Source organism: Natrix helvetica, assembly GCF_964273705.1.
Source record: "Natrix helvetica genome assembly, chromosome: 10".
Lineage (NCBI taxonomy): Eukaryota > Metazoa > Chordata > Lepidosauria > Squamata > Natricidae > Natrix > Natrix helvetica.
In genome coordinates this window covers 439118-464279 of record NC_138561.1, presented here as the reverse complement: position 1 = coordinate 464279, position 25162 = coordinate 439118, and the positions used below count along the sequence as shown (strand labels likewise).

At 49.5% G+C, this 25162-nt stretch overlaps 2 protein-coding genes and 1 long non-coding RNA gene across 10 annotated transcripts in view; 2 read left to right on the top strand and 1 right to left on the bottom strand.

Annotated features, from left to right (window-relative positions):
• NDRG4 (NDRG family member 4) overlaps positions 1–17465 on the top strand; it is a 36319-nt gene extending 18854 nt beyond the window's left edge. For 3 of the 4 annotated variants that reach the window (XM_081963195.1, XM_081963194.1, XM_081963197.1), the window contains 13 exons: positions 948–1068; positions 1518–1580; positions 2343–2403; positions 5309–5395; positions 6374–6430; positions 7103–7206; positions 8982–9038; positions 9123–9174; positions 9960–10007; positions 10788–10823; positions 11322–11373; positions 12181–12219; positions 15935–17465. In XM_081963195.1, coding sequence (XP_081819321.1) covers positions 948–1068; positions 1518–1580; positions 2343–2403; positions 5309–5395; positions 6374–6430; positions 7103–7206; positions 8982–9038; positions 9123–9174; positions 9960–10007; positions 10788–10823; positions 11322–11373; positions 12181–12219; positions 15935–16089 — 932 coding nt within the window. In that variant the 3' untranslated portion in view covers positions 16090–17465. The remainder of the gene's footprint in view (positions 1–947; positions 1069–1517; positions 1581–2342; positions 2404–5308; positions 5396–6373; positions 6431–7102; positions 7207–8981; positions 9039–9122; positions 9175–9959; positions 10008–10787; positions 10824–11321; positions 11374–12180; positions 12220–15934) is intronic. The other variant, XM_081963196.1, reaches the window with a different exon arrangement.
• On the bottom strand, positions 5387–12171 carry LOC309397302. Of its 2 annotated transcripts, none has more exons than XR_014176231.1 (3): positions 11506–12171; positions 10267–10351; positions 5387–5523 (listed from the first exon to the last, which is right to left on the bottom strand). It is a non-coding gene; the product is annotated as an uncharacterized lncRNA (long non-coding RNA). The 2 variants fall into 2 exon arrangements; XR_014176232.1 differs by lacking the exon at positions 5387–5523 and adding an exon at positions 9195–9688.
• Positions 17351–25162, top strand: part of SETD6 (SET domain containing 6, protein lysine methyltransferase) — a 46735-nt gene continuing 38923 nt past the window's right edge. For 2 of the 4 annotated variants that reach the window (XM_081963193.1, XM_081963192.1), the window contains exons 1-4: positions 18442–18570; positions 18969–19113; positions 19380–19521; positions 20013–20207. In XM_081963193.1, coding sequence (XP_081819319.1) covers positions 18460–18570; positions 18969–19113; positions 19380–19521; positions 20013–20207 — 593 coding nt within the window. In that variant the 5' untranslated portion in view covers positions 18442–18459. Of the gene's footprint in view, positions 19114–19379; positions 19522–20012; positions 20208–25162 lie in introns of all 4 variants that reach the window. The other 2 variants (XM_081963191.1, XM_081963190.1) reach the window with 1 other exon arrangement.

Here is a 25162-nt window from a genome sequence, read left to right as displayed (position 1 = left end):
CCTGAAAACTAACTAAGGCAGCCTGCAAACTAGCCAGGGCCCCCATCCCCATGGCCTAGGAAGAAGGAAGCTGTGTGGACAGGAAGAGGTCGGAAGATGAGCTGAAGCTGAAGGTCCAAAGGCAGCCAGTGGTGTTTCTTTACCCTTCTTTCTTAGAGTCCAGCTCTCCTCTTTGACTGCCCAGGCTTAGATCAGCCCCTTTCCACATGGGAGTCCTGTGCAGGCAAGGACAGGCAACGGGAGAGAGGACAGCCAGTCAAAGCTCCTTCAGGCTGAGTGCTCGTTCTGTTCCTCAGCTGAGGTGGAACCTCCATTGAATAGGGCCCATTGGCTAGCTTGCCAGATACTCTCCATTTGCCCCGAGGAGGTTGCCAATTGTTGCCCGGCCTCTGTGCAGGAAACACTGGAATGGGCTGAATCTGAGTCATGTTGGAAGAGATGATAGCTGAATTGCAAAGTGTTGTAAAGACATTAATAAATAACCATTATCTTTGTTCCACTTTTATTCCACATGGAACCCAAGGATGCTTTTTTCAAAAGGCAGCTGGACTTTTTATTTTGCTTGAAGACCTTTAGCTTATGACCTCTGACTGAAGAAGCTTCTTTGATAAAGCAAAACAAAGAAAGTCCAGTTGCCTTTTAAAAAAGCACCTTTGGGATAACGATAACTGGGATGACTGAGAATCTTCCATATTCCGTGTGGAAAGCAGCAGCTGTTTCAACAGTCCTGAAAAGCTTTAGTGTTTGGACATATTTGGACCGAGAATTCTGAACTCAGGATGGGGAATGAGGCCTTGGTTGCCTCTGGGATAAAGTGGCGGGGGGTGGGGGAGCTCATCTGCCCTGCCTGGAATAGTAAGAGACGTCAAAGCTTGAGTTCATTGTCAAAGGTGCCTCATCATTTGCTTTTGGTTCTCTAGCTCTAATTTTCTTCTTATTTCTTGCAGACAAGCTCTGTTTCAACACTCTCTTCAACTCTGAGGAAATGCAAGAGATCACAAAGCATTTCATGGTGTGCCATGTGGATGCACCTGGGCAGCAGTCTGGGGCCTCCCAGTTTCCCCAGGGGTAAGCAGCTTCCAGGAAGATCTCTGTGTCCCCTTAGATGGCCAGCTGTGTCCCTGATGGTCCCTTGCTAGGCTTGGATCTGCCCCAGAGACCCTGTCATGTGGCTGTCAGAGAGGACTCAAATGAAGGCTATAAGTGCTCCTTTGGATGGGTCTTCTTAGTCACACGGGGGGGGGGGGAAGCTGTGTGTGTGTGTGAGAGAGAGGGGGGGTGGGTGGGAGGGAGGGCGGTAGACCTTAAGTAGTGGTAGGGCCATTTTTGCATAAGGTAATCTTTTATCATTGCTTTGATGTTTTATCTTTTTGATGCACATTTTATACACTTTGTTCATTTTTATGTATTAATGTTGTATTCTGTTATGAAATATAAATAAACAGGGGAGAAAGGGAGGAAGGGAGAGAGAGAGAGAAAATATCTTTCTGAACTTCTCACTTGCTTTGTTTTCATAGGTATCAGTACCCGTCCATGGACCAGTTAGCTGCCATGTTACCCAGTGTGGTCCAACATTTTGGGTGAGCATGGGGTTTGGGGGCTCATGTTGCCCTGGTATAATGGCCTTTATGGTATGGTACAGGAAGGAGAGTCTTGCCAGTCTTACTTCCTAGCGATTACATGGCCAGGGCTATTCCTGCAGTTTTCTTGGCACATGCTTGGAAGTGGATTGCCATTGCCCAGGGCTAAGAGAAAGTGATTGGCCCAAGGTCACCCAGCTGATTTTGTGCCCGAGGCAGGAGCAGAACTCACCATGCCCTGGTGCCTTTGAGCATCTGATGAAACTGGCACTTTGCACTTGGCTGCAATTTGCTATTTAAAGATAATTAGGGTTTCCTGCTTTAGAGGTGGCTGACAATGACTTCTTTCCAAAATGCAGAATTTGGCTCTTTTGAGCTAAGTGTTGAAACAGTTGAAGGGCAACCAACTGGTATTCAATAAAGTTTCAGTTGGCAGCCTGGTGGTTGAAGGTTTTAGGCTGATAAGAGCTCACATCAAACCCTGTCCCAGCATAACTTCACTGGATGATCTCAAAAGTGGCTTTTTTCCTGCTTAGGCTAACAAAATTGTTATGGAGGCACCATGTTTTAGAGCTTCTTAAAAAGTAATCCAGGTAGTCCTTGCTTAACAACCATTAGTATGCGATCATTTGGAACCATTTATACTGTAAGCCAATCTGGATGACCCCAATTCTAGTTGGCCATAAACTGAGCCTTGGGAGCTGGCAGGGAGTGAAGCAAGGAAGTGATGCCAAAAAGTTTCTGATGTTTCCCTTTTCATAGGTTCAAGTATGTGATTGGAATTGGAGTCGGAGCAGGTGCCTATGTTCTTGCCAAATTTGCCGTAAGTGTTCTACCTGGTCCAGGTGTAAAAGGCGGGACCCTGGAGGGATAGAGAGAGGGAGGGGCCTATATACATGCTGAGAAACAATCCTCTCTTTTGGCATCTTCTAGAGTAGAATTCATGTCACCCCATCTGGTGGGAGTTTATTTAGCTGAAAGCTTTTCTGCTTTTATCAGGGCCTGGATCTATTCACCTGGATCTATTCACCTTTGTGGAGAGGGTGCGGCCTATAAATTGGATTAATAATAATAAATAGAAAGCCAGAAGTACAGGCTTTGCCTTGCATGAGCGACCCTTGAAAATGGTGTCAGACAAGGAGTTCTTGAAAGTTGCCAAGACCTTCTCAGCTCTGCCCACCATGTATCTGCATCCATAAAGAAAGAGGTTGGGCTGAGATTATCAGCAGGTTGTAGATTGCACACTTCCATGGCCAGCCAATTGCAGTTGTTGCAAACTGGGTCCAGCCCAGCTGGTGGCTGCCACCACTGGCCCAGCAGATGTTCAGCTATTCCCACGGGCCACTTCCCTGATGATGCTGTATTGGGATGTCTTTGCTTATTGTTTCTTTCTCACGGTGCACCAAGTATTTTACTGATGATTCTGTCCTTTTTGTAGTTTATATTTTTTCCTTGAGCTTACCGTATTTTTTGGAGTATAGGATGCACTGGAGTATAACACGCACCAAGGTTTTGAAGAGGCAAATAAAAAAAAGTTTTTGCACTTGCAAACCTCCCCAAAATGGCCTGTTTTTCACAAAAATGGGCCTTTTTTTAAAAAAAGGGGGGCATGAATAGCCTTTAGTAGGCTTGTAGAGTGCTCCGGGGGAGGGAGGGCAAAAACGAGCAAAAAACAGCCGGTTTTTTTGCTCATTTCTGCCCTCCCCAGCCCCCAGGAGCTCTCTGAAAGCCTCCTAAAAGTTATGCATGGCCATTTTGGTGAAGGGGGCAGGGTTTCATGAGGCCAAAAATGTTGCATTCAGTGTATAAGACATACCCAGATTTTCAGCCTCTTTTTTGAGGGAAAAAGGTGCGTCATATACAATGGTGGGTTTCAAATCCCGTTCCGACCGATACAATTGGAACGGTGCCGGCGGCGTCCTCATGGATGTGCTCATGCATCTTAGTGCCTCCGCAACACTCCAGCTGCTCTGCGGAGCATCGCGCAGGTGCTGTACGCGCCATGCGCCAGCGCAGAAGCCTTTAAACACTGGTAAGGAGCTCGGGTGAGCGGGTGGGCCTCCGGAGCACAGTATCGGAACGGTATCCGGTGCTCCGGGCTGGCTCCGGTCCGTGCGTACCGGGGAGTACCGCCTGCAACCCACCACTGGTCTTATACTCCAAAAATTTGTAAGCTTCCTAGAGTCGTTTTGTGACAGAAATGGTATGCAAGCTGATAAACGTGCATCAATAAACTCCAAGCTAAGTGTGCCCGTTTCCAATCTCTGTGACCCCAGGAATATTCCAATGCAGTGTGGATATTCCCCTCCATGAGCCCAGAATGGATGAGGTTCTGCCTAGGAGATCTGCAGTGACCAGGAAAATATTCCTGGCCTTCAGGACATTCTGTTCCATTTTGACAAATCCGGTATGGGTTTAAAGAGAAAAGTGTGAAATCAGACCTTCTTAGGGCCTTGCTCTGAAAAAGAAACAGGGGCTCAAGCTTTCCTATGACCCCTCAGTTTTTAACACATCTTCCTTTCACAAAAGGTGACTTCAAGCAGGATAAACCTAGCTGTGGCCAAATGCGTAAATCTCCCTAGCTCCATTCCATCCTCCAGGCTTGATGCCTGAAACCCTTGTAGTAATTTCTCAGCCTCCCTGCCCTTCCTCACCCACAGAGAGGTGTCCAGTTTCACCCACACGTAGAGCCTGAATTAAGCTGGCTTGTGGCAAGCAGAGCTGGCACAGAGTCTCGCCCTTGCAGCCACTCCACATCCTGCAAGAGGGCGGCCACTTCGGTACTTCATTTCTTTGGCCTGATCCTGTCCTGTCCCCAGGGGTGGGCTTCAAAAAGTTTAGCAAGGGGTTCTCTGCCCGGTTGCTGGGTGGGCGTGGCAGTGGTGGGCATGGCCTAGTTGCCCTCCTGCACCATGGCAGGGGAGGGCATGGCCCAAGCCTCTGGGAGAGCAAAAACAGCCTCCCCAGGCTCCCGAGGCCTGAAATGGGCCTGTTTCCGCTCTTCCCAAACTTCCAGTAGGCCCATTTTTCACCCTCCCAAGCGCTTACCTGCACTTACCTGCATCCAAAACAGGCCGTGTGGGGACTGCTGGGAGGGGAGGGGTGGGCGGGGCCAGCCAGGGGTGGGATTTGGGGGTTCTCCGAACTGCACATAATCTTAGCTAGAGGTTCTCCCGAACCCCTGCAAACCCCAAGCAGCCCCCCCCCCCAAGTCCTTCCTTTTTCCATTGCATCATCCTTCCCCAGGTCTGGTTCATCTCAGGGATGGGGGCTTCTGCTGAACTGAAGCCCTTGCTGTTGTGATGGTGTCAGGAAGTTCTGTGGGGGTTTCTGGGACCACATTTTTCAAAATTCATAAGGCCAGGAGGCTCTTTTGGGAGTCTTCTCAAATAACAAGCAAACCTTCTTTAATATTCTAACTTTGAATAAGGACTAGGACTTTGCAACACTTTTCTTTTTGTGTGTGTGAGACACAAAACTTTTCAAATTGATACAGAGACAGCTAGAAAACGTTTCCAAAGCTTGCAGACGAAAGACTTTGCTTTTCACAACCTCTATTTCAAATGCTTTGCACAAGCCTAGTTTTGCACACTATCCAAATGTAGCCTCTAGATCTGCTTACGTATGCTGTGTGGATGCAACCTGCAGGTTTTTATTCCATGTTCCCTTGACTTTGAATGCTTGCAAATCTGTTAGCCAGAATAAACTCTGTATCTGTTTTGCTGCAGCTGATCTTCCCAGATCTGGTGGAAGGCCTCGTTCTGATCAATGTCGACCCAAATGGCAAAGGCTGGATTGACTGGGCTGCCAGCAAGGTAGGTCTTCTAGGGCGGGTTGGGCATGATTTCTCCAGGCTGAGAAAAAGGGGCTGAAGAGCAGAGATCTCCTGAGGGTGCAGAGGACCTGGAGAAGTTGCAATCTGGCACATCTGGCAGAGATCAGGCTGAGAAGAGAATAGAGAATAGAGAAAGGAGTAGGAGTTAGGAGTAGAATTTAGAATTGAATAAAGTTTTTGGCCAAGTGTGATGGAATGCGTCTCTGGCACAGAAGCTCTTAGCATACACGCAAAGCAAAAGAGTAATAGTAATGATACCAATAAGAAGGGGTAGTAGAGAAGATGGGAAGGATAATAATAATAATGCGACATGGGTAAATAAATTTAGACTTAAGACAGTACTGTGAGAATTAGGTGTTCAGCAGAGTGATGGCACGAGGGAAGGAGTGGAAACTGCTAATGTCTAGGATGTGTGGTGTCTGTAGTTATTTTCTCAGCCCTCTTTCTGACTTGCGCAATACACAGGTCATCAATGGAAGGCAGTCTGACTGCAACTGTTTTTTTCTGCAGGCCTAATTATCTTTTGGAGTTTGTAGCGGTCCTGTTTAGTTGCTGAATCAAACCAGACAGCTATAGAAGTACTAATTCAATAATTCCTCTGTAGAACTGTATCAGCAGCTCTTTGGGCAGTCTGAACTTCCTAAGTTAATGCAGGAGAACATTCTTTGTTGTGCTTTTAAAATAATAGTTCTAATGTTAGGTGTCCATTTCACATTCTGGGAGATTATAGAACCCCAAAACATGAAGGATTCTACTGCTGTTGAATATAGTAAGAGATGGTAGAATAGTAGGGCTTTTTGGGCAGCCAAACTCTGAATATCAAAGTCTGGGTCTTGGCAAAGAAGGGGGCCCTGCCCTGCCCTGCCCTTGAGCCTTTGTGTGAAGCTGCTCAGGGCCAGACGACCTCAGCACCTGGGTGGCTTTGCTGTGTCCCTTGATATCCGTCTCCTTCTTTCAGCTCTCTGGCCTGACCAGCACATTATCTGACATGGTGCTGTCTCATCTGTTCAGCCAGGTAAGACAAAGCAATGGCAGATGGGGAGATTTACAGGCCTCTCAGATCCTTGCATGGCAGGGAATCTCTTCTCTTCCCCTTTTAGGGGTGGCTGCTTGTAAGACTGGCAGCCACCATAGGATGATGGTAGAAACTGCTTTAAGGGGTCATTCACACCTACAAAGGTGGGGATGGGGACACCAAGTCATTCCGCCAACAGTTTTCCCTGACATCCCATGCCACTGAAAGGCCTTGTTCTAACCCTGGAAATTGGGCCAGGGGGTGGCTGGCATTGTGGAATCCATGGTCATGTCTCATCTGAATAATTGGGTCGCATTTCACGCTGAGTAGAAGGGGGTGTCCCCTTCAATGCAGGTAGACCTCTGAACTTCTAGTGGGCAGATAGAGGTTCTAGCCAAAAGCCTCTGTGCCTAGCTTGTCTGTTACTGGCAGTGCAAAAATCCCTTGCTGTGTCCCCAGCCCCCCACCCCAGGCAAGTTCTCCATCTCTCACAATCAGCCATGAATCGGCTGGTGCGTTAGTGAGGTCTGACTCAGCAGAAGGGTGGAGAGGCTTGGCCCCCAAGTGTGGGCTAGGCCTGGGGATGGTTTGAATGCCACTTTCACAAGGAGGCCTGGCTCTGGGGGCTGCTTGCCAGGCCTGCCTTTGCCTGTGCCATCTCCATGCCCACAGGAGGAGTTGGCCAATAACATGGAGCTGGTGCAGAGCTATCGCCAGCAAATTGCCAGCACGGTGAACCAGTTCAACCTGCAGCTCTTCTGGAGTATGTACAACAGGTAAAGTGGCACCTCCCCCAAAGTGCCCATGGACCCAGAGCCCCTTTGGACTGCAACAGAGCCTGTTCTGCATGGCAGTGGGAGAAAAGGGGCTCTAATTTCTACGTCACAGGAATTGCTTTCTTCGTGCCTTCGTCCTGTGTGTAGAAGCCAGAACTAGCAAATTTGGCTGCTGTGCCCCTCAACAAGTTAAGCTTTCACACCAGGGAAGCAGCATCCAGACCAGGTTCCTGCCATCTGGAAAGTTTGTGTTTCCCCCCATTTCAAAAACTACCCATAGGTGGTTTGTGACACATCTGGCTTGGCAGTGAGAACCCTTGGCGGGCAGAGGGGTGCAAGATAATCTTGGAACCTGAGGGGGGTTTTCTGTGCTTGTATTGCTTCTGCCACTGCTGTACAGTGACCTCTCTTACATTTCAAAAAGTTTCTGCTACAGCCTGCCTCTCTTGGACAGCTGCTCTCACTGCTTCTAAACCTGCATATTTCTAAAAAAAAAAATCTGCTTCACTGTGTTTCTTGGAGCATTAGGTTGCTTGGGCTTCTGAATCATTCTGTAGCCAAAGTCTCATGGTGAACAGTTAAACCAGAATAAGCCAATGAAATAACTGAAAAACCATCACCAAGGAGGACAGGCAGTAGCAGTACCACATTAGAAGGTGCAAGTACCAAATGGAAACACAGCCTGGATCTAGAACCAAAGTTTAAAAAGCATTCTCCCCCAGTCTGGAACCCCATAAACCTGGGTAAAAAAGCAGCTCCATTAAGAAGTAAGGCTGGGTCTGCACTGAAAGGAGGTTCCTCTTGGGGAGATTTGGCAGCCGTGGCAAGGGGGGCGTTCCACCAGGTCCGCCTGGTGCGCCAATTGTGCCCCCTACTGGACCGGAGTGCCCTGCGCACGGTCACTCATGCGCTGGTGAGGTCTCGCCTGGACTACTGCAATGCCCTCTACATGGGGCTTCCCTTGGGACGCATCCGGAGACTGCAGCTAGTTCAGAACGCAGCCGCGCGGGTTATTATGGGAAGTACTCGTTACTCCCACGTAACACTTCTCCTGCGCGAGCTGCACTGGCTACCTGTGGCCTTTCGGGTGCGTTTCAAGGTATTGATTACCATCTTTAAAGCGCTCCATGGCATAGGACCTAGTTATCTGCAGGATCGCATCCTACCACACACGTCCCTGCGACCTATCCGCTCACACAGGGAGGGGCTCCTCCTGGTGCCGTCTGCTAGGCAATGCCAGCGGGCGACACCTAGGAGTAGATCCTTCTCTGTGATGGGCCCAACCCTCTGGAATGACCTCCCCCCGGACATCCGAACTACCACCGACCTCCGTTCCTTCCGGCAAAAGTTAAAGACTCACCTATTTCAATCAGCTGGCCTGGCACTTTCTTAGTTTTACCTCCCGGGGATTTATTCATTTTAATTGGGTTTGGGGTTTTAATAGTGATGTTTTTAGGATTAGAACATATTTATTTCTTAGTACAGCCTATCTCCCCCTCCAAATGTATCTTAAATGTATTTTATTATTATGACTGGTTTTATTTGTATTGACTGTACACCGCCCCGAGTCCCTTTTTGGGAGAGGGGCGGTCTAAAAATCTAAGAAATAAATAAATAAATAAATAAATAAGATTTGGGCTCATGATTAGACTGGGCCTTGGAAGCTCCCAGTGGGCAGCCCCCACCCCCCAGCTTGGCAAAAGCTGGTCAAAGACCCTCCTTGAAATGTCCTCTGCACCTCCTCAAATGGCTCCTGAAATCCCTCTTTCTCTTAGCCGCAGAGATCTGGAGATGAACCGCCCTGGCAGTGCGCCCAATGCCAAGACGCTCCGGTAAGTCCCAGCAGGACAAGCGGGATGGTGGTGGCCAAGAGGGAGGCTGTTCTGCTGACTGCGTTTCTCCCCTTGGGTATACAGCTGCCCGGTGATGCTGGTGGTAGGCGACAACGCCCCTGCAGAAGATGGTGTGGTGAGTAGAGCTGTTGAGCCAGCTTGGCTGAAGGCCTGTCCGCTCGTGGCTGCAAGCTCGCTCAAATCTTTGCAAGGCCCAGAGAGGAAAGCCAGTTCTCAGCTGCAGCTGCCAGGAGGGCAACTGGTAGCAAATCCTGCCAGAGTGCCCAGAGTGCATGTGTGATGCTGTGTTGCGTTTGACTTCTTTGGAATATTTTTGGCCCCCAAAACTATTCCAAAGTTTTGGAATAGTTTTGGAATAGGGGACTCTGGTGACCTCCAGATGAAGTGGCCACTGGGATCGCTGCAGTTGAAGTGCACTGCCAAGAAATGATGGCCTGGCCTGTTTCTTGACTGACTGTATCTGAATCCCTCTGAGAAAGGCTGCAGAAGGCCTGGAGTAGCCAGTCTTCCCACACTTGGCAAGTGACTGGCAGCTGCCTCAAACTCGCCCTTCCGTGGTGGTTCCCAAGGAGGCCAAGACAATCCAACCTTTTAGGGGTAGATAGAGGTGGAAGTTTCATCAGTCTACTCTGGGGATAAAGCAGAAGAGGTATTGAATTTTTACATAAAGATGGCTGCCGTATCTAGGTTGTGAGAATTCACCAGTTGCTTCTTTTTGCTTAAAAATTATTTTCTCCAGGTGCAGAACAAGATGATGCATGTTTAGCCCTGAGTGTAGGGTTTCATGGGATTTAATGGAAGGGGGCCCTGCTCTTGTTTGGGTGCCTTCCTGCCAGGGGAAAGAGCGTAGGCCACATGGCCTTTCACTCCTGGTATTAGTGGGAGCTTTGTTCTTTGCAGGTTGAATGCAACTCCAAGCTGGACCCAACCACCACCACTTTCCTGAAGGTGAGTTGGCAGACCAGCACGCGCCAGCCCTTACCAGGGGTCCCTGGATGTTCTCCAGGAGCGCTCCTGGTAGCAGCGTTCCTCCGCTCGGCTGCACAGTCAGCCTGTGGGATCTCTTTTTAAAGGAAAGTGCCCATTGGCGCCTGTGGCAAAGAGTGGATTTTGCTAGCGCTGTGGCACAGATGTAAAGCACCGTAAGCACAGATGCAAAGCAACAGGCCATCTTTCCACTGACTGTTCCTGACTGTTCCCCACTTACCTTATGCATTCACATAAGTGGAGTTCTTTGCTCCAGAATTGTGTCCATATTGCCTGGGCAGAACTTTTCCAGCTGTTGTCAATACCTAGAAAGGAAGGAAAGGAAGGCGGCTATACACTCCTGCTTCATTTAAATAAATCTGTAAGGGGGGGGGGGATGTTGCTGGACTACAGCTCAGGGTTGGCGTTCTAGTCCCATCCAGGAGGTCCCATCCAAGGAATGAATGGACAGAGGCCTTTTCTTGCAGGACCTCTGTAGCCTTTGGCTCCCCCCACCCCCCGGTTGGGGCTTAGAGACCAATTCCAACTTTACAGACATTGTTGTCCCCCCCCCCCCCATAATTTTGATACAAGGGGGAAGAAAATCATCATGTCCGAAGCATCTTGCCATCAGCACAAGCATCCACATTCAAGCGCTGCCCATCTGCGTAGCCTCCCTCAGCGCCAGGGCTGGGTGGGCTGTGGGGATGAACTGGAGGGCAAGAGGAGCCTGCCCAAATGCAACCTCTGCTTTCCTCCTAGATGGCTGATTCCGGAGGGCTTCCCCAAGTGACTCAGGTGAGCTCTCCCACTTTCAGTATCCTGCCTGCAGAGGAGCCTGGAGCTGGGCCAGAACCAACTCTCCCCAGGCCAGCTTCCTGGTGGGCAAGAGCTTTGGGAAGTGGCCTAGGGCTTCTGGGTCAGAGGCCCTCCTCTCAACCTCTGAGTTCAGAAAAGGCTCTTTCGACTTTGAACGTTTCTCCCCCCCCCCCCCCTGGTTTTGATGGAGAATTTGTATCTTTGGTGAATTAGAATTAAATTCACAAACTGGATTTGAATATGAAATGTCCCAAATGTTTATTTAACAGAATAAAAGAGTTGGAAGGGACCTTTGAGGTCTTCTAGTCCAACCCCTTGCCCAAGCAAGAGAGACAAGTGGCTGTCCAGTCTTTTCTTAAAAGCCTCCAGTGATGGAGCAACCCACAATTTTAGTGTGTGTGTGTGTGTGTATACACACACACACACACACACACACACGAATATTCATATTTTGTCTCTCCTTTGTTTTCTTACCAGCCTGGGAAACTGACTGAGGCGTTCAAGTACTTCTTGCAAGGAATGGGCTACGGTAAGGCCACCTGGGCTTTGGATCAGACTGTGGGAAAGGAAGCCACTGGCCTGGCCAGAGAGGGGCTCATCACTAGCCCCAAGGCGGGCCAGGTCTTGCTGAATCAGAGCTATGGCCCTAAGTGCCACTCACCATTTGCCTGAATTGCAGCTGGGCTCCCTTTCTCTTGTTGGTCCAACTTGGAGGGTCTTTGCTTTGCATGGACAGGAAATGGGGCCAAGGCTGCTCCTTTTTCAAGCAGACCCCCAAAGTGGGTGACCTTGCTCAGGGCTGCTGCATCAGCTAAGCAAGGACCACAGGTGCTCACAGCAGCCGCACTGAAGTAAACTGAGGAGGGTGGGGTAACAAGAGACAAGTGGCCTTCCCACCTCTACCCATGCTGGAAAGCTTAAAGGAAGTGTGGATGCTCCCCCCCCCCCCCCGGCTGGGCTTGGCTTCCTACACAGCTTCCTTGAGGGAGTCTCGGGAGCCCCACAGTTTCCCAGCAACTCCCACAACTCCTTTTCCCAAGGGCTGCCCCTCTGGCTTCTTTGGTGGGAGGCGCCGTCTGCCAGGCCCCTTGCAAATGTCTGCTGACTGTTGGAAAATAAGAGAGGAAGCCCACTCCAGATGCAGAATGCCCAGAGTGCTTAAAGCGGGCAGCTGTGCTTTGGTGTTTCCTCAGTTCATCCCGAGCTCCTGCCTGCCTCTTTCTAGTGACCCAGTTTGGCCAGGGCTCACCACCCCTTGAGGGTGCCTGTCCTCTCACCCCTTTCCCAGAGTTGTCTTACCTTTTGCCTCTTGTTCAACCTTCCACCTTTTTTTCAGTGGCGTACCTGAAGGACCGGCGACTGAGTGGAGGATCAGGTACAGACAGTCCTGCAGGGTCTGCTCTCTTCTGTGTGTATGCCCCAAGCCCCTCCTCTGCCACACATTGCCTGCTCCACACTCCTTTGTGGAGTGCGTCCTACTGTGAAGGGGAAGTCATGGAGCTGCTGAAAGCAAAGGAACTCCCCTCGGTTATGCTTTGGGGGTCCCCTAACGACTCCCACAAAAATGGCCAGATCAAAAGGGGAGGCATCTGAGGGACCCCATTCCCAATCTGACAAGCAGCAGTTTTTTTTTTCCTTTTAAAACAAACATTTCATCATTCATTAATCAGTGTGTCATCAGAGTACATATTTTTTGTGCCATAATAGTTATAGCTTACCACCAAATTTATATATATATATATATCTATTCTTATTTTAACATTATAATTTAACATATCTCCTGTTATAACACTAGTCTTCCACAATTATTTAATTTTATACTTTTTATCCATATTCATTTTCTAACCAATGATAAAATAACTCAATAAAATAAAATAAAAATTAATATTATATTAATCAGATTCTTCTTTTCCTTTAATTGCTAGTGTTAATCTACTCATTTCTGCACAATCTAATATTTTCTTAATCACATATTCATCTTTAGGGATTTCTTCAGCTTTCCAATTTTGTGCAAATACAATTCTAGCCGCAGTTTTTACATGAATAATCAAATATACCTTTTCTTTACTATATTTCCCTGGTAATAAGAACAAGAACAATTTAGGTTTTAAGTCAATATGTTGCTACATCATCTTCTTCAACCACATTCAAATTCTTGCCCAGTATTTTTTCACTTCTATACATGTCCACCACATGTGATAATATGACCCTGGCGTTTAGTGGCATTTCCAACACTTGTTGATTTGTCTTTAAACATTTTTGCCAATCTTTCAGGTGACGTGCCATCTACAAAACATTTTATACAAATTCTCTTTATATGCAGTTGCCACTGTTAATTTATAATTTCATTCCCATAGTTGCTGCCATTTATCTAACTCTTATTGAATCTCAATTTGTTTGCCCAAGCTATCATTTGACCTGTTCTTCTAGTTTAAAACGCAGTAAATAACTATATAATTTTTTAATCATTCACTCTTCTGCTCCTGTAAGTATCTCATCCAATTCTGTCATCTCCATGTGAAAACCATATAATTTAGCAACTTTTTCATATCTAGATTGTATTCTGCAATTGTGAGTACCAAACTATGTCAATCCCTTGTTCTTCTAATTCTTGTTTCTTTTAAGTTTCCCCTTTTCTGTCAAAATATTTTTATATCTAACATTGTTTCCCATATTAAGAATATTTGGATGAAAGCCAAGATTTAAATCTTCAAATAGTATTTTTCTCTCACTTTCTCCCATACTAATAATAAAGTGTTACTTAAATAATGTCTTTGAAAATAACCATGCATCTTGTTTTTCCCATACCATTGAAAGGCATGCCAACCCAACTGTAAGTCATGTCCCTCCAATGTTAATAACCTTGTATTTCTCAGTACAATCCATTCTTTCATCCATGATAACACTGCTCCTTGATAATTCCCAATTCGGTAACACAAACCCTCCTCTGATTCTTGCATCTTGTAACATTTTAAAATCAATTATCGCTTTTTTCCCCTTGCCATATATATTTCACTATTATTTTATTGAGATTTTCAAAATATTTTTTCTCCAACTTTATTGGGATTGTTTGGAATAAAAACAGCAATATTGGTAAAATTTTCATCTTAATTGTTGCTATTCTTCCTATTAATGATAATTGCAGATTCTTCCAATTCTCCAAATCTATCTCAATTTGTCTTATCAATTTATAGTAATTAATTTCCTTTATTGCTACACATCTTGCTGTTAATTGAATTCCTAAGTATCTTACTTTTTTAGCAATCTGAATAGCTAACTTTTCCGTTAACTTCCTTTTCTGCTTCTCTGTAATATTTTTCACTAATATTTTCATTTTGTCTTTATTAATTTTCCACCCTGCCACTTCACCATATTTTTCTATTTGTTCTAATAGTTTGGTCCTGTTTCTTGCGGATCTTCTAAAATACTGACTAAATCATCTGCGAATGCCTGTAATTTATATCCTTTTTTAATTTTCATACCTTTTATCTCATTATCCAGTCTTATGTTTCTATTTAATACCAATATCAATACGAATAGCAATGGGGATAAGGGACATCTCTATGTTGTGCCTTTCATAATATTAACTTTCTCTGTCATATCTCCATTTACCATCACCTTTGCCGATTGCTTGTGATAAATTATCTTAATCATATTTATAAATCTCTCCCCCAAATCCATAGTCTCTAATTGTATTATCATAAATTGCCAGTTCACGTTGTCAAACACCTGTGCATCTAGAAAGATCAACGCCATTTGTTTTTCTGGGTGAGCTTTCAGGGTGTTGAAAATTATTCTCATGTTATCTCTAATCTGTCTCTTAGATGGAAAGCTATTTTGATCTGTGTGTATAAATTCATTTAAAAGTCTTTAATCTTTCAGCCATTATTGAAGCAAGTATCTTATAGTCCGCATTTAACAGGGAAGCCAGTCTATCATTTTTTATCTGTTGCAGGTCTGTATCTTCTTTTGGTATGAGAGTGATAGATGCCTCCATTCATGAGTTGGGTATCTTCGCCTCAAGTAATAGTTCATTAAATACTTCCAGCATTGTGTTGGTTATACACAATGCTGTATAACCAACACAATTGTTGCTTGTAACGTTTTATATAACTCTACTGGTAATCCATTTGGGCCCGGCATTTTACCATTCTTTTGTCTTTTAATTGCCTCTATCAATTCCATCTTTGTTATCCTTTCCTCTAATGCCTTTTTAAATTTTTCTGGTATTTTGGGTAATTCAGCCCTTTCTAGATATTTCTTTGTTTTTTCTCCAGAGCTTCTCATAATAATCCTGAATTATTATTATTTCCCCCTCATTTTGAAACAGTCCCCTTTATCAGTTAATTGATAAATTAACTTATACTATTTCTCTTTTTTCAATTTGTATGCCAGCCATCTTCCTGGTTTATTTGCATTTTTTTAAAAAAATGTTTGGAGGTCTTAATTTTAAATGCCAAATCCTCTTTTTCTATTAAGTTCAATTTGTGTTTTTTTAGATCCATTTGATTTATTTTCTTATTTTGTGTATCTGTTTTGTAATTCCATCTCTAGTTTTTTTTACTCTTCTATTTTTTTCTGAACTTGTCTTTTCTTGTTGTTTCTTTTCCCCACATATGTCATTGACAGTCCTCTAATATATGCTTTAGTTGTATCTCACACATTTTGTAGTGAGGGATCCATATTGAGGGCCTAGGACAAAACTTGACACCTCTAGCTCGCCCTGGCCAACTCAATCTGACCACTTTGCCTGACTCGATGTGGGACAATTCCTTTTATTAGTTACATCAATCTAATGTGAGAATGCTGGAGCTGAGGGGAACCTCCTCTTTTTCTGTATCTCGGACTGAGGAAAAAAATAGGTGAGGAGGAAGTGGAGACTCCCCTCGCCTCTGGCATTCTCCCATGGTGTCCCATCCTGAGTTGCTCTGTGGCCAGGGTGAGCTGGCTGTGGCGAGCTGTTCTATTCTGCCATACCGAACGATCCCAGCATGCTCCAAACAAGTCAGGGCTCTCCTCAGGTGCCTGAGTTAATCTCTGCCCAGCCCCTCTCCCCTCCCCCCATTGATCCTTGTTCTGCCTCTCTGCAGTGCCCTCAGCCAGCATGACGCGCTTGGCCCGCTCGCGCACAGCCTCCCTCTCAAGTGCCAGTTCGGTGGATGGCAGCCGTCCCAGAGCCTGCACCCACTCTGAAAGCAGTGAAGCTATGGGCCAGATCAACCACACCATGGAGGTGTCCTGCTGAGAGTCCCCAATGCCTTCCCTTGGCCACCATCTTTGTTCGGAGAGCTGTGGCCATCCACCATTGCCTCACTCGTCAGCTGCTGTTTATGCCGCTTCTTGTGGCTTCCCCTTGTCTGCCCATCTCTTCCAATGCCATTACAAAGTTGAAGCAGGAAGCACCAACTTCCTATCCAAGGTTGCCTTCCTGTTTGTTAGAGATGTCATTTTAGAGTAGCCGTGTTCCCTTGCTCCAATCTGTCCTTCACAAGCAGCCCATTGGTTCCTGTAGCAACAGAACTGGCCTGTCTCCCCCAGAGGCTGGAGGCAAGCAGGGCACAGCTTGGGATTGACTGGCCTGAGGGTGTTTCCCCGTTGGAGCTTCTCTGCTTGATGTGCCCAGCATTTCCCCAGCAAGTCTCCGCTCCTGGCCATTGGTGGGATGGAAAATGGCAAGAGTTCAAGGCTAGGCTAGCCTTGTATTTGGAAGGTAATCTATAACTCAAGTGCTGAGCCAGCTGCAGCTCCGGCAGATGCTTGGACTGCAGTTGATTCTAGCTGCTGGGTGCAGTCATGAAGGGCAAGAACTGGGACAAGGCACAAGGCTTGCAAGCCGTAGGGGCTTGTGTGGAAAGGGAGTGCCTGGATAACAGAGAGGCAGCCTCTGATGGAGGCCTTGCTTGAGGGGCTCACAGTGGGAGCAGCAGGAGCCTCTGGTCACAGGGAAGTTCAGGTCTGTTCCAAGAATTCTCTGAAGCCACTTGATCCTCATCAACAGCCGGGCTCCCGCTCGGGGGACAGTATGGTGCTGATCCACCTAGCAGCATTCCTGCCCACCCCCCACCAGCGGTGGGGAGGAGTGCTGACTGGGGCAGATCAGCAGCATCGGCACCTCCACCAAGGCGCTTAGATGAGAGCAGGTGGACATCGGAGCACCACAGCTACGCAGGCAGGAACCTTCCTGCACTTCTTTCACCTCCCCCTTCACGAGGCTACGAAATGGGTCTAAGGGAATAAAGACAGGCCGGGGGGAAGATGGCAGGAGCCCCAGACAGGGAAGTCGGAAGCTTTCTCATTCAAAGCGGCTGCTAGACAGGCCGATTCCTAGTCAAGGCCCGCTTGCTTTCCCACGGGGCAGGGGATAAAGAGGAGGACTCGGCCCCCTCCGGAGGGACCACCTGGTTCATTTTACGTGGAGCAGGGAGTCCCCACGGAGAGTCTGGCTGGGCGGCCCCTTTGAGCCGCGGGCACCCGACTCTCCACTCCGCTGTGGCCTCGGGTTGAAAGGCACCCAGCCTCCGGCCTGGAACTGGCAGCCTCGGAACAGCTTCCCAGGACGGGAGGGCCGCCCCTTCCTGTTGGTGGACGAGGCCTGCTGTCCGGGGAAGGCCTGTGGGGCGGGGGGGGGGTGGTCCGAAGGGGGAGGGTCTCTCCCGGGGCACGTTGAATCTCCTGCATTGCCAGAACAGTGATCGCGTCACCGTGATCGCCGCGAGCATCTTTATCTCGTTCCAGCTCCAGGGCGGAAACCGACCGAATTGTCATGTTTTGCAGCGCATTGTAGACTTGGAACCCATTAAACTACCGCATCTTTATTTCAGAGGCGGCTCTCTCTCATTTCCTTGCGGCATTTCGGGGGGGGAGCGGAGGGGCTGCCAGGACACAGGTGACAGGGGGGGAAGCGGGGTTCCTTGCTCGGCAGTGGGTTGCCTCGGGTATCCGGCCCAAATACCCAGCCCCGCTTCCTTCCGGCTTATTGCCCTTCTTTCCTCCTCATCCAGTCCATTGCCCTCCTTCCGGATTCCTCCGGCCTCCTCTTCCGCCCCCATCTTCCGTCCTCCTCATCCGGTCCATTGCCCTCCTTCCGGGTTCCTCCAGCCTCCTCTTTCGCTCCCCTCTTCCGTCCTCCTCATCCGGTCCATTGCCCTCCTTCCAGGTTCCTCCGGCCTCCTCTTCCGCCCCTCTGCCCCCCTCTTCCATCCTCCTCATCCAGCCCATTGCCCTCCTTCCGGATTCCTCCGGCCTCCTCTTTCGCCCCTCTGCCCCCTTCTTCCGTCCTCCTCATCCGGTCCATTGCCCTTCTTCCGGGTTCCTCCGTCCTCCTCATCCGGTCCATTGCCCTCCTTCCAGGTTCCTCCGGCCTCCTCTTCCGCCCCTCTGCCCCCTTCTTCCGTCCTCCTCATCCGGTCCATTGCCCTCCTTCCAGGTTCCTCCGGCCTCCTCTTCCGCCCCTCTGCCCCCCTCTTCCGTCCTCCTCATCCGGTCCATTGCCCTCCTTCCGGGTTCCTCTGGCCTCCTTTTCCGCCCCTCTGCCCCCCTCTTCCGTCCTCCTCATCCGGTCCATTGCCCTTCTTCCGGGTTCCTCCGGCCTCTCGCGAGCCAGCGGCCGAAGGCAATGGCGGAGGCGGCGAAACGACCCCGGCGTGGATCCCCCACTGCTGCCGCGCGCGCCCTGCCTTCCTTTCTGCGCTGGTGCGCCGAGGCCGGCGTGCAGCTGAGCCCCAAGGTAGGCCTGCGCCGGGGCCTCTGGTGGGAGTGGGCGCCGCGGCTCTCGGGCACTTCCCACGTCCTTTGCCCCAGGATCCCCCTCCCCCTCCGCCTGCCCTCCAGCCTTCCCCCCGGGGCTCCGCTCTGGTCTCGGCGTCCGAGGTGGCGCCTGCAGGCGGCTTTTTCATGCCGCTCCTCTCGGGTCCTTTGTCCGAGGAACCTCTGGATGCGCCACACGCGAGCAGAAGCCGGGCGGGCGGGTGCGGGGGCCCCCTTGAAGTCCTGAGGCGGGTGGGGGGGCTTCATGGGCCGCGTCCTGCCTGCCTCCTCCGGGGCTCCTCTCCCCGCGGGCTCTACGGGCGGTGCCTTGTGGGCGAGGGAGCCCCTCTCTCGGCCGCTGCCCTCTCCCGCTTGCAGGTCAGCGTGAGCCGCGAGGGCACCGTGGCCGCCTACGGGCTGCTGGCCAGGGAGAGCTTGGGCGCCGGCGAAGAGCTCTTCAGCATCCCCAGGACGGCGCTCCTGTCCCAGCACACCAGCGCCCTGGCTCCCCTCCTGCGGAAAGGTACCGGCGCTGCTTGTGCTGAGGGCGGGATCGGAGCGGCAGATGCGGTGGGTCAGGCGCTGAAGGGGAGCCGGCCTTCTGCCGTGGCGGTTGCTCGCTCCCCTCCACCCCGGGAGGGAAGGTGGGCTGGAAGCTAAGAAGCCAACGCAGGTATTCTGCCGGGGGGGGGGGGGATTCCCTTGCCCGTGGTCCAGTGGGTGGTGGAGGGGGGGGGATTTGTTTCCCCCGTGGATGATCCTCTCCTTCCTTTTCTCTGCCTTCCCTAGAAGAAGCCTCCCTTCAGAGCTCCTCAGGCTGGGTTCCTCTCCTGGTTTCTCTCCTCTACGAATGCACAGTCAGCAATTCCCATTGGGGGCCTTACTTCTCTCTCTGGCCCCAGTTCACTGATTTGGATCACCCCATGTTCTGGTAAGAGGAGCTGCCACACTGGCTTCTTTACCCGTCTCCCGTGTCGTGTAGATGGTGTGAATGTAATAGTAAACAGTCTGTCTTCAACAGACGTTAAAGCTGACTGTGTCTGTGGTAGCCATTGTAGCTGCTGCTTCCCAGAGGCCTCCTAGGTGTTTCTAAGACTTTTCACTCCTCTCTTCTGCTATCCTTCCTTCTGTTATGAAAGCTGCTTTCCATCAGAAGCTAAACTGAAATCTCTCAGCAGATACAAAAGCTGTGTTTAAGTGTGAAATGGATGTGTGAAGAACTAGCAAGTTTTCCAACCCCCATAGTTGCTTTTTTGGGGGGTGGGGTAGGATAATCCTATCCTATCGCCCCCCCCCCAAAAGAAACTAGGATAGAATGACTTTATTTGGCCAATTGTGATTAGACACACAAGGAATTTGACTCCTAATTTGGCATTCATCTCCAGTGAGAAAGCTGCTGTTTCTGCTGGCTCTCTTGTGCAGGGCTCCAGAAGAACGGGCACGGCTTCTGCAAGGGACAGGAGTCCTTGAAGCTGTGGAAAAAGACTTGGCCAATATTGAGATGGAGTATTCCTCTATCATCTTGCCATTCCTGAAGACCCACCCAGATCTCTTCAACCCAAAAGTACACACACTGGAGCTCTATCGGAGGCTGGTGGCATTCGTCATGGCTTATAGGTAAGAGGAAGATGCCTTTCTGAGGCTGCCAAGGAGTGGCAGCCTCAGAAAGAAAGACAGAAAATCTTATTGATAAAAAAATTCCTTTGCAGGTATCAAAACCACATGTGAAACAGTTGCATTTTAAGTAAACATACAGGTAGCCCTTGCTTACCAACTGTCTTGTTCAGTGACTGAAGTAGTGCCAAATAATAACTTAATGATCAGTGGTCACATTTATGATTTTATGGTGTTCCTAGTCAGGTGATCACCATTACTGTCATTACGCATTGTGTCCCTGTTTTTCTCCTTTCTTGCAGATCAGAGGGATTGGAGAGGAAGGGATTACAAGAGGGTAAGCAGGTGCCTAATGGGGAATACATATCAAAAGCAATGCGTTCTCCTGTGCGCTGCTTGGAGAGTCCAAGCGTGGGTTAAATTCAGTCTATTCGCCCAAGGACTGAGTTGATTTTCTTAGCCACGCCTCCTCTCCTCATTGAGGACCAGTTCAAAAACTCAGTCCAGCCCAGTTCGGATGCATTTTTGGGGAGTTCCTCAGTCCTTGGACGAATAGATTGAACTCACCCAAATTAGTTAGAATTTGTTATTTTTGTCAACATCCTAGTTAGGAAAGAAAAAGGAATCACTCTTTGAAAAATAAGGTTTGAAATTGTTGGCTGAAGGAATTCGGGCGTTTTTTGGCACTCCATTGGCCAACGGAGCTGCGGATCGCAGGGGCGCTTGTCTGGCGGCTGCTGGCGAGCGCGGGGGCAGCAGGAGGCTTCCTCTCCCCCCCAGCTGTTAAAAGACGAAATAGCACCTGGAGACCACGGTGGAGGCTCCAGTGTGCGCCAGGCAGCTCCCTTTTAGCCGGATGGAGGCGCAACGGTCATTTTGAACACGTTTTTGGCGCGCTTTCTTCCTGGCCATTTCTCAGCACCACGCTTTTTTCCTCAGCGTGCAGATCGCCGCGGGGGAGTTTCAGCTTCAGTCCGGGTCACTGGCAAGGTTTTTCTCCCTCCTGATGTAGGAAGAGGGAAGGACACAGGACAAGCACTCCAATGTAGGAAACAGTTTATTATGCATAAGGACCGAACAAAGAGAAAACAGACCCATTATTTCACTTACCTCTAATTCAGTCCTTCCTGCTAACCTCCTCGAGGGGCTCAAGGCCGAAGATAAGAGGGCTGAAAAAGCAGGCCACAAGACTCACCAAGCGGCTGTTTGGTCTATAAGGGCCTCTTCAGCATCGTTCTTCTCTAGAGCTTTGCTCTTGCGGCTAAGGCAGTTAAGGGCTCCAGGTGGAGGCATGATCTTAATAAGATAATTGCGGCTGTTGAATATTTGGCTGATGCCTCTCTCAACACTGCCACATTTGCCTCCCGGCCCCTTGCATCCAATGTGACCTCACGCCGCCTGTTGTGGCTCCGGCACTGGCAGGCGGGCATGAAATCAAAATGGAAATTGGCTTCCGCCCCATTCAAGGGAGGGCAACTATTTGGGGAACCCTTGGAGAAGTTCTTAATTGAAACCAAGGATGGCATGCGAAGAAGAGATTTCTTAGGGTTTTTTTACAGGGGTTTTTAAATCAAATTTTAAGGGGGGGGGCAGGGGGTGTTGATTCGGATGGCTCAGACAGGCTTGGCAGGGAGTCTGCCAGGGCACAGCCCAGAGCTAACTAATGGGCGCGGGTCGGGAGTGCTGGGAATGGTTGGGATTCCGGGGGAGACGTTAAGCCATTCCATTGGGGGGTTTACCATCTCCACTGTTTGTGGGGGAGGCAGATATGGTGGGGGCCGAGGGCCAAATTATGTTCGGGGGACGTGGGTTCGCTGTTTAAGAGCGATTGTGCGTTCTGACCCTCATCGCCCTTCTCACACCCCCAGGTGCTCAGGCTTACAGAACCCTGGTCTCCGGCTAGTGTTGCTTAACGCCGGGTCCGTGGTGCATAAGGCTCTCCTCATTTACGACCTCATACAAGAGGGTAGAGTGGACCTGGCCTGCATTACAGAGACCTGGTTAGGCCATGAGGGGGGTGTTCCCCTTAGTGAACTATGCCCATCAGGCTTCCGGGCGTTTCACCAGCCGAGAGCCCAGGGCAGGGGGGGGGGGGTGGCGGTTGTTATTAGGGAAAGTCTCAGACCTCAGGAGGTCACGATGCCTCAGATAGGCGTGTGTGAGTCCCTTTTTGTGAAATGGGGCCTTTTTGTTACTTACCTGTCTCCCTGCTACGTTTCATCGGCCCTGCCAGAGCTGCTGGATATGTTAGCTGGATTGACGGTTGATTTCCCCAGGCTTATGATCCTGGAAGATTTCAATCTGCTTTCCATTGGAGACACATCCGAGTCAGCTCGGGAGTTCATGGCTTCCAGGATGGCTATGGACCTAACTCAATTAATTCAAGACCCCACCCATAATAGGGGACACACGCTCGACCTGATTTTTGTCTCTGGGCAGTGGATGAATGACCTAGATTTAGGGGATATTTCTATTCAACCCTTGTCATGGTCTGATCATTTCCTCATCAGGCTTGACTTCCATACTGCTACCCCTCGCCGCAGGGAAGCGGAACTAACTAGATGGTTCCACCCCAGGCGCCTGATGGACCCTGGAAGGTTCCTGATGGAGCTTGGGACTTTTCCTGAATCCCTTGCTCACAACTCGACCGAAGCCCTAGTGGAAGCCTAGGATAGGGCGGCCACTGGGGCTTTGGATCACATTGTGCCTTTGTGGCCTCTGACCCGGTGTCGATCCCGGGTGGCTCCCTGGTTTACCGAGGAGCTCCGGGAGATGAAACGCCGGAAAAGAAGCCTAGAGAGTGGTTGGAGGGCCAGCCGGTCCGAATCTGATCGAACACTAGTAAGAATCCATATTAAATCCTACTTAGTGGCGATAAAAGCGGCAAAACGGCAACATTTTCCCGCTCTTATCGCGTCCACAGATAACTGCCCAGTCGCCCTGTTCAGGGTGACCCATTCCTTACTTAACCAAGGAACTGGGAAAGACCCCTTGCAGGGTAGGGCTGAAGAATTTGTTCAGTATCTGCAGGATAAAATTGCTCAGATCCGGACAGGCTTGGACTCTGACTGGGTAGATTCGGGCGAGTCGACGGGGATGAATCTTGTGGAGACAATCTGGGATAAGGTTGACCCTGTGACCTTCGAGGGCATGGACAGGATTATGGGGAGACTCAGTGCTGCCACTTGTGTGCTGGACCCATGTCCCTCTTGGTTAGTTTCGGCTTCCCGGGAGGTGACACAAGGCTGGTTCTAGGTGATTACCAACGCTTCATTGAGAGAGGGGTTTTTTCCCACCGCCTTGAAAAAGGCGGTGGTGAGGCCCCTCCTCAAGAAGCCTTCCCTGGACCCAGCTTCTTTAGCCAACTATCGTCCGGTCTCCAACCTTTGCTTTGTAGCAAAGGTTGTCGAGAGTGTGGTAGCACGTCAGCTTCCCCAATACCTGGATGAAGCTGTCTACCTGGATCCGTTTCAGTTGGGTTTCAGGCCCGGGTACAGCACGGAAACGGCATTGGTCGTGTTGGTCGATGATCTCTGGCGGGCTCGGGGCAGGGGCTGCTCCTCTGTCCTGGTCCTATTAGACCTCTCGGCGGCTTTCGATACCATCGACCATGGTATCCTACTGCGACGACTCGGGGGGTTGGGAGTGGGGGGCACCGTTTTACGGTGGTTCTCCTTCTACCTGTTGGATTGGTCACAGTTCATGTTGACTGGAGGGCAGGGATCGACCCCGAGGCGCGTCACTTGTGGGGTGTCCCAGGGGTTGGTTCTCTCAGCCCTCCTGTTCAACATATATATGAAACAGCTGGGCGAGATCATCCGTGGTTTTGGGGTACGGTATCATCAATATGCTGATGATACCCAACTTTTCATCTCTACCCCAAACCACCCATACGATACCCTCGACGTGATGTCCCGATGCCTGGAGGCTGTGCGGATCTGGATGGGTTGGTTTTAGGCGTGTTTTAATTTTTAACAATTTGTACAGGGCTTTAGGTTTAATCTGATTTTAAGGGTATTTATTATGTATATGGTTTTTTAATGTGGTTCCTGTACACTGCCCCGAGTCCCTTCGGGGAGAGGGGGCGGTCTATAAATCAAATAAACTTGAAACTTGAACTTGAACAGGCTTGAACTTGAACTCCAAGACTGAGTGGCTGTGGTTTCCGTCATCCCGATTTGTGCATGTTGTTCCATCTTTGATGATAGGGGGAGAAATTTTAGCACCCTCAGAGAGGGCCTGCAATCTGGGAGTCTTCCTGGATACATGGCTTAGTTTCGAAGATCACCTGACGGCCGTGACCAAGGGGGCCTTTTACCAGGTTCGCCTGATACGCCAGTTGCGCCCCTTCCTGGATCGGGATGCTCTATGCACAGTCTTTCCTGCCCTCGTCCTTTCCCGCCTGGACTACTGCAACTCTCTCTACATGGGGTTGCCCTTGAAGAGCACCCGGAGGCTTCAGCTGGTCCAGAATGCGGCCGCATGGGTTATCATGGGGGTACCTAGGTGCTCCCATGTTACACCTCTTCTAGGCGGCCTGCACTGGTTTCCGGTTGTTTTCCGGGTGCGATTCAAGGTACTAATTATAACCTTTAAAGCGCTCTATGGCTTAGGCCCAGGGTACCTGTAAGACACCTACTGCCACCAGTAGCCTCCCACCGTCCAGTGCGATCCCACAGAGTTGGCCTCCTCCGGGTGCCGTCGGCCAAACAGTGTCGGCTAGTGACCCCCAGTGGAAGAGCCTTCTCTGTGGGAGCGCCTTCCCTCTGGAATGAGCTGCCCCCGGAGCTTTGCATAATCCCTGACCTCCGGTCCTTCTGACATGCCCTAAAAAGTTGGCTTTTCCAGCAAGCCGGCCTGGCCTGTTAATTTTATCTAATTTTTTAAATGTTAGTGTTATATTAATTGGGTTTGTTTTTTGGATTGTTTCTAATTTCCTTTTAACTTTTGTAATATGT